Source organism: Diadema setosum, chromosome 10 (assembly GCF_964275005.1).
Source record: "Diadema setosum chromosome 10, eeDiaSeto1, whole genome shotgun sequence".
Taxonomy (NCBI): Eukaryota; Metazoa; Echinodermata; class Echinoidea; order Diadematoida; family Diadematidae; genus Diadema; species Diadema setosum.
The window spans coordinates 9,090,363-9,109,289 of NC_092694.1; the positions used below are offsets into that span (position 1 = coordinate 9,090,363).

General features: G+C 40.8%; 1 protein-coding gene across 1 annotated transcript; it reads right to left on the reverse strand.

The window, feature by feature from the left end:
• Positions 1–389: 389 nt before the first annotated feature.
• Positions 390–3,694, reverse strand: LOC140233721 (inactive pancreatic lipase-related protein 1-like). The gene is made up of 5 exons (XM_072313822.1): positions 3,547–3,694; positions 2,941–3,245; positions 2,086–2,320; positions 1,313–1,449; positions 390–737 (listed from the first exon to the last, which is right to left on the reverse strand). Exons 1-5 carry the CDS (start codon positions 3,692–3,694, stop codon positions 390–392), a joined length of 1,173 nt encoding a protein of 390 aa, XP_072169923.1.
• Between the last annotated feature and the right edge of the window lie 15,233 nt (positions 3,695–18,927).

An 18,927-nucleotide genomic window follows, 5' to 3' on the forward strand; every position in this document is an offset into this window, starting at 1 on the left:
AGATAACAGACTGCTTACCCGGGTATCCTCCGGAGGCTACCCGGAGGTGGTCCACTGGGTTGTGTGTTTATCGAAAAGGGGTAACAATGTTCTCCGTATGTCGTAGGAAGGCTACCCCGAGTTTTGTGGTCTGTGAAGACGGGGTACACATGTATACGTCAGAGCCATTTAAAGGCTTAGATTATTAAACTCTTACTTGAAAACTAGAATGGAATATGATCATTTCTCTTTTCTGTCCTCAGGTTAAATCGAACCTGACGAGCTATCATGACGTAATCCAAATCATCTCTAGAGGTAATCGATGAATACTCGCTTGTCAATGAGCGTTACTTCCAGCGGCACCTGAGAAATTTTTTTCCTGCATGAGACACAGTATCATAAGACTGTCGTCATGGCGTACCATTCATTTCCTCTTGAATACAAGTCTTTTGAGAGAAGGGCGGTGCCCCGTTGGTCTCCAAGTAAAACACCCCTTCCCCCACTCGTCGGTCCGCTCTGTACCCCATCTGGGGACAAGGGTTGTCATGGTTACACTCCCGAAATTTGCCGCTTTCCAGCTCTTGGAGCGTGGCTGCCTGACGCTTGGACTGAAAATGGCCGGTAGACGTGTTTGAGGGCGCCACGCTATCCGTGAAGAGTTCGACAGCGCGCAGGTGGTCGCAATATAAGTTTAGGGGATTGCCGCGGCAGCCCGGCTGATTTCCGCCGCCATTCGGGTAGAAGTCTTGGTGGCCGAGCTGAGGAGGAACGGACATGGAATTTTACAAAATGAAAAATTAATACTTGACGATAAAATGACCCTTATTTGACCAGTATGCCCTCTTCTTTTTAAAAACTTGTTTGGCTATCTCTACGTACGTTACTCGCAACTACATATAAACGTGATACAGAATGACGAATAAGGTACATTCTTGCGTCTCAGCAATAGAGATCACGACTAAATCCTGTACTACTAACGGAGCAATGGTCTCTTTTACAGCCCTCCGTGGCCATCGGGGTACTATTTATTGGTACAGTGTCACACCAAAGCTTCTACCCCCAGCTCACGAGGAGTTTTGGACGAAATGACATTCTCCGCTATTCCACAAATTTGTCCGTTTATCTTTTTCCCTGCTTTCCTTGCCCCCCCCCCCCCTTAAGGTGGTCATCTGTACCGCCCATATTTCTCATTCTGAACACTAAAGATTTGCTCACAGCATCATTATGTTAAATGTATATAGTATTATGACAATATTTTCTTTTAATCTTTAATTGTCATCCAACTGTTTTTGTTTGTTTGTTTCTTACTTTCTTTCACTAATAACCGCCTCACCTGCTCTCGAGTCCCGACGCCTAACAAAGACCCAGAGCTGGTGTGAATGACGTCGACAAAGAGGGCGTCCTGCTTATCTAGTCTGCACTCCGGCGAGCCGTACGAACCACTGAACCCGAGGCTAGCCGGATCTAGTCCTTGTAACGACAAAGATTAAAAACAATTTGACGCGAATCACACTAGTTCAAATAATGACGATTGTAATGAAATGTGAATACATTAATGATAATGATCAGAGCAGTGATACATAGAAGCAATACAGTAGTGATGAGACCATTGTTAATGTCATTATTGATACATGTACTGACAATTCAGATAAAATGATAGTGATATAGGCTACTTCCCACAAACGTAGCAACAATAATGCTGATAACGATAAGAAATGACGATGATGATGATTGTAATAAAAGTCAATGAGTAACAATAGGAACAACAGCACTATTTTGTTAATGACAATGCACCAATGCGAACAGCGCAGATAAAAGGTACATGCAATAATTTTTCACAGCATTTTGTTTTCTAACTTTTAGGTCTTCCCTTGAATTTGTTTGAATTGCAATGATAAAATTTCATAATTATACTGAAAATGAGGACAAGTAGAGTCAACATGGTCAATGGGTTCTTGCTTTTCTATATCAACACTGATTACAATATAATACCAAGACAACAGACTTTGAAAACTATGATAACATGCTCTTTGCGTTCTTATACTTTTTGTAACACCACCGCATTGAGCATAATATATATATTTTTTAAAAATGTTAATAGTGTACCCGTAATTCGTCCGAGGGGCTGATTGCTAGCTTCTCCAGCGTAGCCGGCTGCGTGCGCCCCGAGGCTGTGCCCGATGAGGTGAATGCTCTCAAACGGAGCCCCTGTCTCGATGCAAACCATTTCGACAAGGCGAGCGACCAGGAGACCCACCACGCGTATGTCTGCCCTGCTCTGGCCGTAGTCAAACGTGAAGGCACTGTCGCTCCAGTCGACGAGAATGACATTGACGTCGTCCTTCAAATAATAACAATACAATAAAAAACTTATATTATAACGTTGAAATCATTCTAATAGTAATGATGATGTTAAATGAAAACAAGAGAGTAACGCAGAGGGGTGAGGTATTTGGTATGGAATTTTTTCATCACTAATTGTCATCCTCTATACAAACAAAATATTTGTAAGATCGCAACTACTGATTTATGTTCATCGTGTCGCTGCTGGCAACAGGGATAGCCCGGTGGTAGTGTCGCTGATGCAGAGCAGTAGATGACAGGTTCGAATTCTGCTGGTTCCTTGTTTACGACAAGTCTGTTGATAATAAATCAGCACTCCGTTCATCTTATTTATTCCTGTACAAGTGTTGTACTTTAGACTAGAATCTATTTATGTAGAATCGATTTGCCCTGCGATTTTCTCCCAGTATGTCGCGAGGGTGCTCCACTGATCAACGCTGTAATGTCTTACTGAATCCACATACACTGAATACGTATACATGGGATAAAAGTTGCTTTAAACTGCCCCACCCCTTCATCAAGCTCATCTCGATAACTAAAACCAACAACAAATAAAACAAATACATAAACAATCTTCATTTTTGATAAATATGACGTCATGACCAGGATTCTTATTACCGCGTTCAGAAGTGCCGTCCGTAGCCGCACCCACAACGGGTACACCGCCGTGTCCCGAAATCCATGGATGGCAATTTTTGTTTCCTTGCTTGGATCGAAGCATGATGAATGTATACTCAATGGATCAAAAGGGCATAAACTCTCGCCAGCCGCCGTTTCTCTGGTGTCTCTCGTGAAGAGTTTGAATCTTGTATTTATAGCCTCCGGGGACTGGGGCAAGCGATGATGGCAACCAGGTGAAGTTGCCTGGAGGCAAAGACCATCTTCGTAGCACACATTCTGATGCGACGATATCTGTAATAAATCTGAGCAAAGTACAACAAAATAGTTTTGGTCCTTCTGGAAGAACACATTAGCAATCCTTTTCTTCAGGTTCTGTGACTTTTTGTTGCGTTCTTGATAGTCTCCAGTTGGCTGCGGATTCTGTGCAGGAATTAACCGTCATCAATAAACATATCTAACCAGAAACATTCGCAATACTTTAGGATATTTCCCGATATTTCTCAATGTAGTTATGGGATCAGAAAGAGGCTAAAAGACGAAGAGGTGGTGACAGCTATGATGTATGAAGGATGTATGATGGACCTAATGTAGGGCCTAACTTACCCAGGATGTCACTGACTAGATGCATCTCGGAGACAATCGTAGAGCCGATGGAAACGTAGAGGGCGACAGACAAGACTACTGTCAATGCACTCTCCAAGTTGTGTGGTGTATGTTGTCTCAAGAGCGTCAGAAGGCTTCTTCTGGTCATCGTCCGCGTCCTCGACTTTGATGTGGGATGGTGATGACGTAATTAGCATTTATCATATCGTCACCAGTGATATTCGTCATTTTCGTTAGAATGGCGCAGTCACCCTGTGGTGTAATTTACTACACAGAAATGTTGCCTATCACTACGCAGGGGAGACCCTAGTCTGGCTTCCAGACCGTCTGCTCGTAATAATTTCCTTCCCAGAATATTAACGCCCTTTAACGACAAAAGAATTAGCAGGTTCAACTGGATGGTCCTTAGGCAAATGCAGCCACTTCGTTCGCGGGCGGCGTCTTCGTCGCCGCGGAAGGCGCATTTTGTAAAGGAGTACAGTTGGCAAAGGGTCTGGAACCCAGACCAGGGAGCTCGGAGACCCTGGGGTTTAGCACGCTCCCTCCTCCCCCCCCCCCCCCTGCACGTAGACCTTTTATGAAAGGAGAAATGATATGGACACAAACCAAGTAAGTCAATGTGGGTTTATAAGAAAACGAGGGAATATTTATAGATATTGAGCAGACGAGCCATTGCAGTATCTTGTAAGTTATGGATTTTATCTCTCATGTGAACATTAACTATTTCTTTTTCTTTCTTTGTTGGCCCGCCCTTGCAAGTCAAACATAAGACGTTCTACCCTTTCATCTCTACCACCAATGTGCGTTACTATGTGACAGACTACAAATAATATACTCACCTTTAGAATGACAGCTTCTTGCAAGACATGGAAACCTCCGCAACTCCTCAGGTTTCCCCTTCCGTTCAATCCGAACCACTGCGAGAGAGACAAACTGTCATTGTCTTGCCACAGTATTATAGAGGCCTACCATGCGCAGCTTAGTTTTCTCTGTACAACATATAATAGTAATGGAGGTGCCATTCGTTCTGGTGCGCAGTTGTGTTCTTGAGTTACACTTTATAAAGTCTCCCCACATGATATCGTAAGTGGGACTGTGTTTCCGGGGCCCTGTTGCATAAAAGTTGTGATCAAACATATTAAGACAGAAAATCAAACATAAACCTCTGAATACTCAATTCTGATTGGCTAATACCTGACCTATGTTTGATTTCCTTGACTTATGTTTGCTTGCATCTTTTTGCGCAACAGGGTCCTGAACGAGGAAAGTTTTTACCTGGTCTGGACCACTCCACAGTGTTGTCTGCATTGTAGCATTGTAATTTAGTCATTATACTGGAACTGTAGAGCAGTGTGCTTGTAAAGCAGTATAGGGTCCTAAGCCCTACCATCCAGCGAAGCAAGACTCCGTTCCTTCTTCTGTCCAAACCCAGTCATGTGCGGCGGAATGGGTTCATGTACTTCGGGGTGCGCGCGTGATGCTCACTAGCCGAAATGTTTGTCTTCTTTTTTTTCTTCTCCCTCTCTCCCCACATTTTACTCACAACAAAAGAAAGCTCGCTGCGGATGACTCAGGAGGTGAACTATTGCTGTCGCCATTATAGCGGAACTTTAGACGGCGTAGTTTGCAGATAAACGTGCGTTCATTGCAATTGATTGACAAATTGCCCTGCATCGACGTAAATAAGCACTGAATTGATCAGTGTTTTAGTATATAGCAGCCACGACAAAAGAAATCATGGGCATACATTATACCCATACTATTGTCATGGTCATGACATAGCTATGTAAGCCCATCAATTCAATTCAGTGCTTATAATAACGTCGATGTAGGGCAAGTTGTCACTCAATATTGCAATAAAAACATCTCGACGAAAGAATTTCACCAAATTGACAAACGTTTGTTTCTATCTGAATACAGGCTTAGCTATTATCATTCACTTTCAATATAATCTGTTTGTGTAATGACAGCCACACGATGGTGACAAGGAAATAAATAGTCCTATCAACATACAAGTTCTCCAGAAAAAAAAAAAAAAAATTACGGAGCGGGGAAGGGAGTTGAATTAGGGGAGGGGGCAGCTCAGGATGAAATGAAAGCAAACGCATAATAAACAATAAAATGAATGGTCTGATAACGTTCCATAATTTCTTATTTTTCATTGTCAAGTCATGTATAGGGCCTACACTTAACACAGTCGAAATTGGCATAATCCATTCACTGGATGAACTTTATACAAACTGCAAACTCACGGCGAACAATGGTTGAGTGTAACGTCTTAGGCCAAGTAAAAAAAGAAACCAGTTTCTCGTCCTCGCGCGCATCGATTTTGGCCGCCGCATCGATTTTTTTACTATTTACTATTTTCAAAATGGCGCTGAAAATACCAAGAAATTCATAATTCTCGTCCCAGCCCGCTCCCCGCCCGCGTCGATTTACAGTTACCGCATCGACTTTTTTTGATATTTACTATTTTTTCGGCCGCCGAAAAAAAATCGAAAATTCACCTAACGATCATGATGTCTCATTTCTTACATATAGAACCTCTTTGGTTATTACGCATTGCGTCCTCTACTTAGCCGTAGTAGCTGTAGCTGTAGCTTCTGTAGTGCGTATGTAATATTACGCATGCATTTTACACTGCGAGCTCGGCAAGAAGGAATGACCCACAAAAGCAGCGCAGTCGAACTGTAGTTGGATGGCAGGGCGCGGGCGGGCGGGCCTGGGCGGGCTAGCTGTGATGTACAGCGCATCGCTCGGTACGTCGTGAACGCGATGGCGGTAATATTTTTGCGATCAATCGCTGATTTTCCACGCATATTTCGCGCATTGTTCGTATCTTTCCCCGTTTCTCATATTTCAAGCGGATAAATTGTACTGTACAAATGCTTGTGAGGATTGTATCGAGTTTGTAGGCCCTATACATTTTCATGTCATTGTGACTATGTGCATGTGTGTGCAGTGTCGGAAGGTACGGTGCCGGTGCAGTGGCCGTGTGCCGCACCGTATTGGCAAAGTGTGCGTGTCTGTCGGGTAGCTGTCCAGGGTCGGTCACCGGTACAGTACCATCCCCTGAGCCCGGTTTCATAAAGCTGTTTGTAAAGTTACGAACAACTTACGAGCGACTGGTGATCAGTTCTGATATGCTATACTTATCAGAATTTCCATAATTCAGCACAAGAACTGATCACCAGTCGCTCGTAAGTCATTCGTAACTTTACGAACAGCTTTATGAAACACCCCCAGCTGGTCTGTCAGCTGTCTGCACGCACGCATGAACACATTCGAATGTGTAGTAGCCCGTATATAGTCCGGGAGCCAGCGGGGGTCAGCCTAGCTGAAAAGGTTACCAATTTTTATGTATATAGCAATTTAGTACATATGCCCCTAAGTATGGAAATGCACGTCTGGCTGGTCATCGGTGGTGGGTGTGGCCAGGAGGGCCAAAAAAAGGACCCCTCAAAATTAGGCTAGCCTAGCTGGAAAAGTAACCCCATGAAAACAACTGGAACATGTTCGTTACACTTACAGGATAAATGAATGACCATTGCCAGACGTTTTAAGTGGTGGGGGGTAGCCGCCAGACGCTCTTAAAGGCCCAACTCCAGCTAGGCTAGCCTAGCTGAAAAAGTAACCTCATGAAAACCACTGGAACTTGTTCGTTACACTTACAGGATAAATGAATGACCATTGCCAGACGTTTTAAGTGGTGGGGGGTAGCCGCCAGACGCCCTTAATGACCCAAATTTTTCCAGCTAGGCTAGCCTAGCTGGAAAAGTAACCCCATGAAAACAACTGGAACTTGTTCGTTACACTTACAGGATAAATGAATGACCATTGCCAGACGTTTTAAGTGGTGGGGGGTAGCCGCCAGACGCCCTTAAAGACCCAAATTTTTCTAGCTAGGCTAGCCTAGCTGAAAAAGTAACCTAATGAACACACGATGAAACCCACTGGAACTTGTTCGTTACACTTACAGGATAAATGAATGACCATTGCCAGACGTTTTAAGTGGTGGGGGTAGCCGCCAGACGCCCTTAAAGACCCAAATTTTTCCAGCTAGGCTAGCCTAGCTGAAAAAGTAACCTAATGAACACACGATGAAACCCACTGGAACTTGTTCGTTACACTTACAGGATAAATGAATGACCATTGCCAGACGTTTTAAGTGGTGGGGGGTAGCCGCCAGACGCCCTTAAAGACCAAAATTTTTCCAGCTAGGCTAGCCTAGCTGAAAAAGTAACCTAATGAACACACGATGAAACCCACTGGAACTTGTTCGTTACACTTACAGGATAAATGAATGACCATTGCCAGACGTTTTAAGTGGTGGGGGTAGCCGCCAGACGCCCTTAAAGACCCAAATTTTTCTAGCTAGGCTAGCCTAGCTGAAAATATGACCTAATGAAACCCACTGGAACTTGTTATTTACACTTACAGGATATATGCATGGCCGTTGCCAGACGTTTTAAGAAGTGGGGGGGGGGGGGGGGGTAGCCGCCAGATGCCCTCAAAGACCCAATTTTACCAGCTAGACTATAGCCCTGATGGCTGGAAAAGTAACCTCCTGAAACCCACTGGAACTTGTTCTATGTTTGTATCTCACCTGATAAACACTGTCGACATAGTATTCCGGTGTTCTTTCAATAACTTTCCACACTTTTGAGCTATATGACCACCAAATTCACTCCTCAGATCATCTAATGATTGCTGTCAAGTGTTAATATTGGTGAAGTCCGACTACGTCAACAGTCAAAAAGTCAATGAACTAGGCCTATGCCATTTGAAAATCTCTGTAATCACAAAGTCGATACGTGGACGAGACATCACTTCGCTTTTGCCTGGTTAGATTGTGAATATTTGTAAGCTTCCGTTTCTAATTCATACAGCACCAGCATACATGTCTGGGAATAGCGGTAAAGAAGATTAGAGTCTTTGGCAACAAGTGCAAAATTAAATTCTGTGCCTTACTTGCTAAACAAACGTGTTATAGTGATAGGAGGACAACGACCTGTTAGGCAATATGGCGGACCAATAGCTCTATATTATTAGTGTTATAGCATAAATGACAATGATGTAGTTCTGAAGCATACTTTTCATTAGATGCTTTTGCAATGACTCAATGTATACTTTTAATCGAACTAAGTATATATCCATGACTTGCTCATGAATTACGGCAGAACGATTCGGTGAGGAAAGTTTTCTGTCATGTCATTACGGAAGAAGTGAACGTGTCAATATTTTGCTATTTGTTATTATTTCTGAAGTGGTTAAATGTATTTTTCTAAAACATTTATTCTTTTATATAATACCTACGTTGCATCCAAATGCCTATTCGTTGAAAAAATGCGGGCCATGTATTCAAAGGTCAAAGATCATAGGTTAATGGAAGTAGGGCATACATTGTACAACATTTCACTAAGTTGTTGGTTTGTTTGGGGGGGGGGGGCATGATTCAAAGTGTCCTAAAACCTTGTATAATACATGTATTTAGTTTTGTAGTCACGACTCTTGCTATGTATGATGCCAAACTCTTCCCTCTCATACAAATGCAGCCGTTTCAGGGAAATAATTATGATAATGATTGTTAATGCTGAAGTGGTTCATAACATTCCATTGATACTATGTATAGAATTAAAGTGAATTTGACAATGGTATATGATACCCGCAATTTACTCTTTGACAGGTTCTATCATCCGATTTATAATGTATAAATTGAATATACAGTGGTCCCCTATTCAGTAACTACAGGTTAAGTTAGATAAGCTGCATTCATTTTCCACGCGACCATGGCGTTGTAGCCAAAGATGATTGAATTCTGTAAATCTCTGTGTGCCTGCACAGGATTGGAAAACGAAACAACTTTCTGTGTATAGAACAACGAAACAGAAACTGGTGCATGCATTATTCTCAGTCACTTTGTTATGCATAATGATGGTTTGCTCATTGCAGTTCCGGAATCTCAGCTCGAGGGACTCGAATTGATCCCAAATCAGTCGGCATGCGTGTATCACCCAAAACAATATCTGAACACAATTATAACTGCAGTCCTCCATAGTCTCTATTGGTTGCCGATAAGGGCTGGTATCAAGTTTGATTTTCATATTATTTACAGTGCCTTGTATTTAAATGTTTTCATCGAAATGCCCGTATACGGTGCGTATCTCAGTTAACTCTTTAAACCATAATTGTAATCTACGTGCCAAGAATCTCATGTTTTCAATAAGCGTGAACTCCAAGACATGTCGTGATAAGGACTTGACAATTGGCATCGTCATTATAAAACGAATTCCCCTTTTACAAGACACGTTTTAGATTTTAGATAGAAATATGGATTCGTTTGAATGCATACAAACAGCTTCTTAAATCCTCTTACATTTTGTTTTTAAGATATGGTGTATACTTTAGAAGTGTAAGAAGCATGCTCTTGTTTTAGAGGCTTTGAGTACTGGTAAGAAGCATAATATGTTATTCTTATAGATTATGTGAATAAGTACGCATTCAAGAACGTTTTGAATAAAACGTATCCAGACAACTGCATATCATATTTTCACCTCTTCCTTCATGCAGATGTATACTCTTGCCGAGAAGGTTAACTGTTTGATAGATATAGTGCTCACATTATTGAAAAGGTAATTGGGTAAATTTTTGGTTTCAGTATATTATTCAAACACAACTAAGTTAACTTTTACATTAATATTTTCACAACTTACAAATTCCACACGCACACACATTTCATGATTCAGAAGATCCAAGTTACACTAATCCTATTTACTTTGCAGAGTGCAACAACATAAGTTATATACTGAGCAAATAGGCTTACATCAGTTCGCACTATTCAAGGTTTAGAGTACTAAATCGTACCCGATTATGTGATGCTAAGTTGCACCTTGAGATGATGGGCAATATTGCCCCTATAAAGGAGCAGGCGGTGACACTGACTTGCTCTAAAGGAGCAATTTTGCAGCAGTCATGGAGCAAATAAGCATCACATAGGTGCAATATCATATCAATAAGGCACAAGATTGCACCCTCAAGAGAGGGTACATTCTTGCATCCTTCGGGCATAAAGTTGTACCTAAAGGTACGAGGTTGTGCCTTTTTCAAGGGGGCAAAGTTGCTCCCGAGGGTGTAACTTTCACCTTTTCTTGAGGGTACAAAGTAGCACCCAAAGTTCCTAGATTGCACCCTCAAAACAAGGCACAATCTTGGAACTTTAGGTGTTTCTTTGCACCCTCACGAAAGGATGTAAAGTTGCACCAAGATGTAAAGGCTACACGGGGTGCAAAGGTGCGCCGAAAGGTAAAGGGTGCAAGATCGCACCCTCAAGAAAGGTGCAACTTAGCACCCCTTAGTGTGGGTGGAAAGATGCACCCTCAAGAAGAGGTGCAATCTAGCACCACTTAGTGTGGGTGGAAAGATGTACCCAAGGGAACATTTTCGCACCCTCAATAAAGGGTTTAACTTTGCACCCTCACTGCAGTATTATTTTATACACACGTGAATTCCTTTCTGTGAGCTACGTTTAATATGAGCATGACCCAGTATTAGACACGTGTCAAGCCTTTGCAGACACATAATTTTTTTTCTTCATATTGTTTAAAGGTCATTTAAAACAAATTTAAATATATATTTATTTCTTTTAAGTTAAGAGGAGCAAAAATGTGGAGATCATGACCTGTGATACACGTTACGGGAAGTCTATATTTTTATGTGTACTCGTTTTTTTTTTTCAACTACAAGGAATTACCTATGAGCTAATTGGATAAAGAAGCTGAGCATTCCTTTTTTTTTTTTCATCAGTTAATGTCAGTGCTGGCGTATTATTCTTGAAAAGTTGGCATCTAAATGTCCTCCAAACCAAGTACTTTTTACACTGTATAAAATTATATTCCTGTGAGTTACGTTTCTTATGAGCATGACAGATCTGTAGACACGTGTCATAGTGGTTACAAACACTAGGTTTCCTTTGCTTTCATCGTTATCAAGAAGCGATTTTGAACAATTTCAGATGTTCTGGTTTTTTTTCTATTTCGTTACGAAAAGGCAATAATGATTTCATGTAAAACATGTTAAGGAAAGTTGATAGTTTGGTTATTTTATCATTACTCATCTTCGTCTTCTCAACAAGAAGATGATACACATGAGCTCATTAATTTGCTAAAGAAGTTGAAGGATGTTTAATTGCTGGTAGCCACGTAGGGGCTTTTGTCATAACATTTTGCATCTTAATCCCTCGAAACTAAGTACATGCAGTATTAGTTTATAGATAACATAGTATTTTTGTTATTGCTGTGAGCTTATTCATATGAATTTTAGACATGTTTCTCATATGTTTCTGTCATATGCTTTACTGAAGAACAGCAAATGTTGAGTTTATTGGCAAGAGAGGTTGATCATTACTTTACATTTAAGTTCATTGAAGTGCCGGAGCATAAACTTGTCTTGAAATATTAGCATCCAAAACCCTCCAAACCAAAAAACGTGCAATACTAGACACGACAGGAATTCCTTGTTGTTGTGAGTTATGTTTCTTAAAAACACTGATTTTTTCTGCATTTGCAATGTACTATGTTCAAAAACACTCTTGAACAATTTTCAGATTTCGTTTCTTTCTTAAGAGAAGAAAACGGTGAGGTCATGTGAAGCATGTTCCTTTAAGTTTTATTTCGTTAATAATTTTTCTGTACCCATCTCCTCAACCGTAAGGTGATACGGTACCTAAAAAAGTCATAGGCCAAAGGTGTTGAGCTTTACTTCCCCTTTTTAAAGTAAATTTAAGAGCTGGGGCATTATTTTTAAAAAGTTGGCATTTTAAGCTATGTACACCGAGGACGAGTCTTACTGAATGGATTTCTTGTTGCAGTAGAATTGTATTTTTATGAGCTTGATGGAGTATTAGACAATTGTATAAAGTGTTTGCAAAATCTGTTAATGTATTCCCTTTTGCTAATGTCCAAAGAGTTCATTTGCGAAGTTTTGATTGTCTTTTGTTTTAATCATCAGGGGTTTGTTTTATCATGGTCATAGAGGAAAGAAACTTAATTATATAAAAAAAAAAGCCTTCATAGTATAAGAAGAGATACTGTAAGAGACAATTTCATCAAAAGTTGTGATTTCCAACATTTCCAAAATGCAATTGATGAATATTTCTCCCCAGGGCACAGAAAGAAAGTAGTTTTTGGTCTTGTTTTTTTTTTTTTTTCACGTCAGTATGTCATAATACCCGCGGGTTTACGCCCATCCCACCAATTTCCATCCGGATACTGTACCCGGCCCTGTTTTTTTGTTTTTTGTTTTTTATTTTTGTCTTACACTGCAAAGAAAATGAGAACACTGATGTTTGAGAAAAATCCCGACATGTTTGATTGGGCAATTCTTTTTTGATGTCTATTATTCTTTCCAAATAAGTTTTTTAGTTATCACTGAGGACAAATACAGATACCCTATTTCTTCTACCAAAACCACAGCACTGTATATTCTCATATTTCTACAGTATTTCGTCTCAACACTGGCCCTATTGATATTTCAAAGCATGTTTCCCTGTGAGCTCAAGAAACTCCCCCATTAAAGGAGACCTCCGGGTGATTCTCAGATATTTACATTTATACAACTATGAATTAGTTATACTGAGGACAGAGTTTCAGAATTAATTTTGTGATAATTGGGATGAAGAATAAGAATGTTTTCAAAAAATAGAACAAATTGCAATGAACAAGGATGATGACATGGGAGAGTCACCATAAGAATGCATGAGTTGGGGCTCAAGGAAGCAGAACAAAAGAATAAGGCATGCATAGACAGGTGAACTCGCAAGCAAGCGGTATAGTTATGGAATTACACTGCTATCATTTCCGAAATACGTTAACCTTATAGCTGGTAAAATTGGGTCTTTCAGAGCGTCTGGGGGCTACGCCCCACCACTTAAAGCGTCTGGCAACGGTCATGCATTTATTCTGTAAGTGTAAGAACAAGTTCCAGTGGGTTTCATGGGGTTACTTTCCTAATTTTCAGCTAGGCTAGCCTAGCTGGTAAGAGTTTGGTCTTTGGGGCGTCTGGCGGCTATTGTCTGGCAACAATCATTCAATTATCCTTTGAGTGTATCACAAGAACAAGTTCCAGTGGGTTTCAGGAGGTTATTTTTCCAGCTATATATAGGCTAGTCTAGCTGGTAAAATTGGGTCTTTGAGGGCGTCTGGCGGCTACCCCCCCCCCCCCCCACCACCACCATTTAAAACGTCTGGCAACGGTCATGCATATATCCTGTAAGTGTAAAGAACAAGTTCCAGTGGGTTTCACAAGGTTACTTGTTCAGCTAGGCAAGCCTAGCTGGAAAAAGTTGGGCCTTTAAGGGCGTCTGGCGGCTACCCACCACCACTTAAAACGCCTGGCAATGGTCATTCATTTATCCTGTAAGTGTAACGAACAAGTTTCAGTGGGTTACATTAGGTTACTCTGTCAGCTAGGCTAGCCTAGCTGGAAAAATTTGGGTCTTTAAGGGCGTCTGGCGGCTACCCCCACCACTTAAAACGTCTGGCAATGGTCATTCATTTATCCTGTAAGTGTAACGAACAAGTTCCAGTGGGTTTCATGAGGTTACTTTTTCAGCTAGGCTAGCCTAGCTGGAAAAATTTGGGTCTTTAAGGGCGTCTGGCGGCTACCCCCCACCACTTAAAACGTCTGGCAATGGTCATTCATTTATCCTGTAAGTGTAACGAACAAGTTCCAGTGGTTTTCATGAGGTTACTTTTTCAGCTAGGCTAGCCTAGCTGGAGTTGGGCCTTTAAGGGCGTCTGGCGGCTACCCCCCACCACTTAAAACGTCTGGCAATGGTCATTCATTTATCCTGTAAGTGTAACGAACAAGTTCCAGTGGGTTTCATGAGGTTACTTTTTCAGCTAGGCTAGCCTAGCTGGAAAAATTTGGGTCTTTAAGGGCGTCTGGCGGCTACCCCCCACCACTTAAAACGTCTGGCAATGGTCATTCATTTATCCTGTAAGTGTAACGAACAAGTTCCAGTGGTTTTCATGAGGTTACTTTTTCAGCTAGGCTAGCCTAGCTGGAGTTGGGCCTTTAAGAGCGTCTGGCGGCTACCCCCCACCACTTAAAACGTCTGGCAATGGTCATTCATTTATCCTGTAAGTGTAACGAACAAGTTCCAGTTGTTTTCATGGGGTTACTTTTCCAGCTAGGCTAGCCTAATTTTGGGGGGTCCTTTTTGTGGCCCTCCTGGCCACACCCACCACCGATGACCAGCCAGACGTGCATTTCCATACTCAGGGGCATATGTACTAAATTGCTATACACATAAAAATTGGTAACCTTTTCAGCTAGGCTGACCCCCGCTGGCTCCCGGACTAATACTCTGCTCTGTAACGTTGCACCTGACGGCGATGTATTGTTCTATTTTGAAGAGAAAATGAACTTGTGCACTTTTTCAGCAAATGTAGAATTATCAAATGGGTGTATGTACAAAATAAATAATTTTCCACGGATTCTGGTTTATCCTGTATTTCTGCGGGATACTTTTCTTTACGATGTAAATTCAAGGACACGGCCGTGAGTCGTATCATCTGTAGTGTGGTATCAATCATTCATCATCCAAATGATGAGTGATTATCAAATGTCTTTTTAGAACATGAAGAAACATCTTTAAATGTTTAATGCTATAAATGCCATATCAGTATTATTTTGACATCCATCTGCAGTTTCCAGTTTCCAGTTGAATGCGCTACAATTGAAGAGTTTGTTTGCAAAAACCGATAAGTCCATTTTTGAAGATTTTGAAGTACGGTCTCTGTCATAAAGTACAAAATAATACCTTTTAAATGATATATTGGTCACTACATATAAATGTATATTTTTGAAGTTATGGTCAAAAGAAGCAAAAATTTTCTTATTATTCTCTTTATTTTTCTTGACCTTTAATCGCAAATATCTCCATTTGACAAATATGGACTTATCGGTTTTTGCAAACAAACTCTTCAATTGTACTGTGAAGAAATGCAGATACGTACCAGCTGTGTGGACACAAAAAGTCACAAACACCAATGATGAATAAATCAGTGTTTTGAATATCATGGAATTTATTTCAGTCGTACATTCTTTGTTGAAAAACGTTTTATACCTGTTTCATTTAATAGCACAATACATCACAATTGCAAGTACACTGGTATCAGAAATGCCATTACAACACTAAATACCAGTATTATAAGATGGTCATTTTCCCTTGACATCTGTAGTGGAAAGAAAAAGCAAATGTATTTCTGCATGCATGAAGTTTTATTTCAAGTATGGTACATAATCTATTTGTTTGAAAATGCACAGAGTGCAGCAAGACATACACTTGGGACCTGGTCTCTCATAACGCAGCTACCAGAGTGATATATTTCATTTCATAAATTGGATATAGAAAATAGTACCCAAGCCCTCTCTTGTTACCTTTCTCAGAATTACCGGACGAGAACACATATTACACCATGTAGGCCTACTTTCATTTTGACAATCCTCGAAAAAATAGTAAGATATCAAATAGTAAGGACCTCCCTCATCGCCTTGCTAAAAAAACCCGGACGAGAAACTACTATCTTTTTTTACTTGGCCTTATTGTATTCATACAAGGAAACGACCTACGTGAAGCAAAGGTGCACAGCATCCAGACTTTGTGGCAGTAGGCCTTAAACGAAAACTTTATTTTAATATCAAACCGACTGAAACAGAATATATTGTAAAAGATACAAGATGTCCAAACTCCCTCGTAGATTTCAGCACAAGTTAATACTTACATCACACACCCCGAAAGAAGGTTCAACTTTGTATCTTTATACGTGTGATACAATAACATAGCACCTTTACGATGCACTTTTCACCTTTCAGACCATGGAGTGAGCACATTAAACAGGTACAAAGTCGCACCCCGCGAAGCGCTCAGATTGTGTCACACGTGAAGGTGCAAAGTTGAGCCCGTGTAATATTTTTCTCAGAGTGGGCCATCAACCAGACTGACGAGGAATATTCGACTTCACTTTGCTACACCGTTCCTTGCTCCAGGTCACTGAACAGCACCTACAATCCTTCTATCCCCGGACAGTGAGGCATTGAACAGCCTGCCAAAAGAGGCACTGTCCGTGAAGACCTTCCGTTTCATGAACATTCATTCCTTATATAGATCTAGATGAGGGCATATGGAAAACTTGCGCGCATTTGCTCCGGAGCGAGAGCACCGGTGCTTATAACACGTGAAAAGACGCCTCATATCCCCCTCCTTTGGGACAAACATAGCTCTGCACAAAAAACATGGCTATGAATTCAAAACCCTCGCACTCCAAATGAAACTAGAATGTACCCTCTTTCTACTCCGTGTATTTCCCCCAAAAATAGGTTTGGGGAAATTAGGGCACTTTTCCTCTGAAATTCTGCTTCAAATCACCAAATCTTGAGTTTGTCTATGGCGGAGTACCCAAAATAAGCCATAATTTTCGGACATGCCCATGTAAATCACAGGCATGTACCACGGAAGCTTAGTGGAATTGTTTACCCTCGCACTTCAAAATGAAGTAGAATGTTTGGGCTCTTCAGTGATGTATAACTTGTTTTGATTGGTCAGAGAGAAATTAGGGCGCTTTTCTTGTCAAATCAAAGAATGTTTTACAAAACTGCTTGTGACTTTGCTAAAGCGTGCGAGCTTTTGTGCTGTCCATTGTACACAATTCCCCTAATGCTTACGGACAACGGACGAGTGTGCGTAACAAACAATTGTGTCTGTGCTGTGAAACGAAGGCGGGAGAGTTCAAGTTATTCACAATTTTCGCTGGATATCATGCCTTTTGAATCGTCTTTCGTCCACATTATAACAGATTAGTCTTTACTAATATTCTGACAATCCTGCAGAGTGTATTACCACTTCTTTCAGAGCTAAATATTGCCAAATTCAAGGATCATCATGCGTATTTTGCTCTGCAGAGATGACTTGAGGTTGCAACAAGCCGTGCTTGAACAGACCATGGTTCAGTCCCATTAAATCAACAGGGGTGAATGAACCCATTATGTAGATACTGTACGCGTTGGTGTGTGTGCTCGTGAATGATCAACTTGTGTGGTGAAATGGAAATGCCGTTGTAGGAAATCTAGATTCCCGGTACTAAAAATACTAATATCATTTAATTATTAGCTGTCAGATAAAAAAGAATGGCTTCCATGTTCATGCATTCTGTCCCTCCAGTAAGCACACGCACGGTTCTCCCGATTCCCGTACAATGGACGAGTCCGCTCCTTCCCATATTATGCTCGAGTGCACTCGGCTGTTGGCTCTCGGCGGCTACGTGCACTCTGGTCTGTCAACCCTAAATGCGCGAAATCTTGCGAAAGTTTTCCATATGCAAATCCAAAATTAGATTGAAAATCTCAATCTGATAGATTCAGAAGTCAATCTAATTTTTAAGTCTAATTTTGGATTTGTCCCTATCCACAACATCATAGATTTACATCCAATCTAAGGAATTTATAGAGAGAGGGGAAACTGATTTACACGAGGTGTTTTTCCTCGCACGGTGTACATTTATAAGCACCCTACATCACGTCGCTTGCACATGTCCAGTCCCCTGCACACACACACACACACACACACACACACACACACACACACACACGCACACACACACGCACAACCTGCGGGAATCTTCAAATACAAAGAAAAAGCAGAAGAATGAGAAGACACAAAAGGACCAAAGTTCAACAATCAGAGCAGCGAATGTATAATCTAATTAAGATAAGAGTTTCTCTTGTTTTCACAAACGGTAATATTGCTCAAAAGAACAAACGCTAGATCACGCATTTTACAAATAAGGCGATTAATCACTGTTGATACCATGGTCACCACACATCTCCCGCATAGGATTCAATTCAATTCAATTCAATTCAATTCATTTCAATTCAGCTCAATTCAATTCAATTCAACTCAGTTCAATTCAATTCAATTCAGTTCAGTTCAGTTCAGTTCAGTTCAATTCAATTCAGTTCAGTTCAGTTCAATTCAATTCAATTCAATTCAATTCAATTCAATATATTCAATTCAATTTAAAGTTTATTTCATTGAGCACGAGAAAGTAAGTTAAAATACAAATGAGATGGCCGTTATACAGCGAAATAGAAACAATTATTAATGAAAAATGATCTCCATAACAAAGAGAGGTAATCACGATTACGTAAGTGTGGAAGCATTCTTCTTTTTTTTTTTTGGGGGGGGGGGGGGGGGAAGGAGGTATATATATTATTTTTATGACAAATAAAGTAATCTAAATCTGAATCTAATGCCAATACAGTCCATCACTGCAGATTGCACGATGGTGGATCATTCCCAAAAATCTCGATAATATAGTGAGA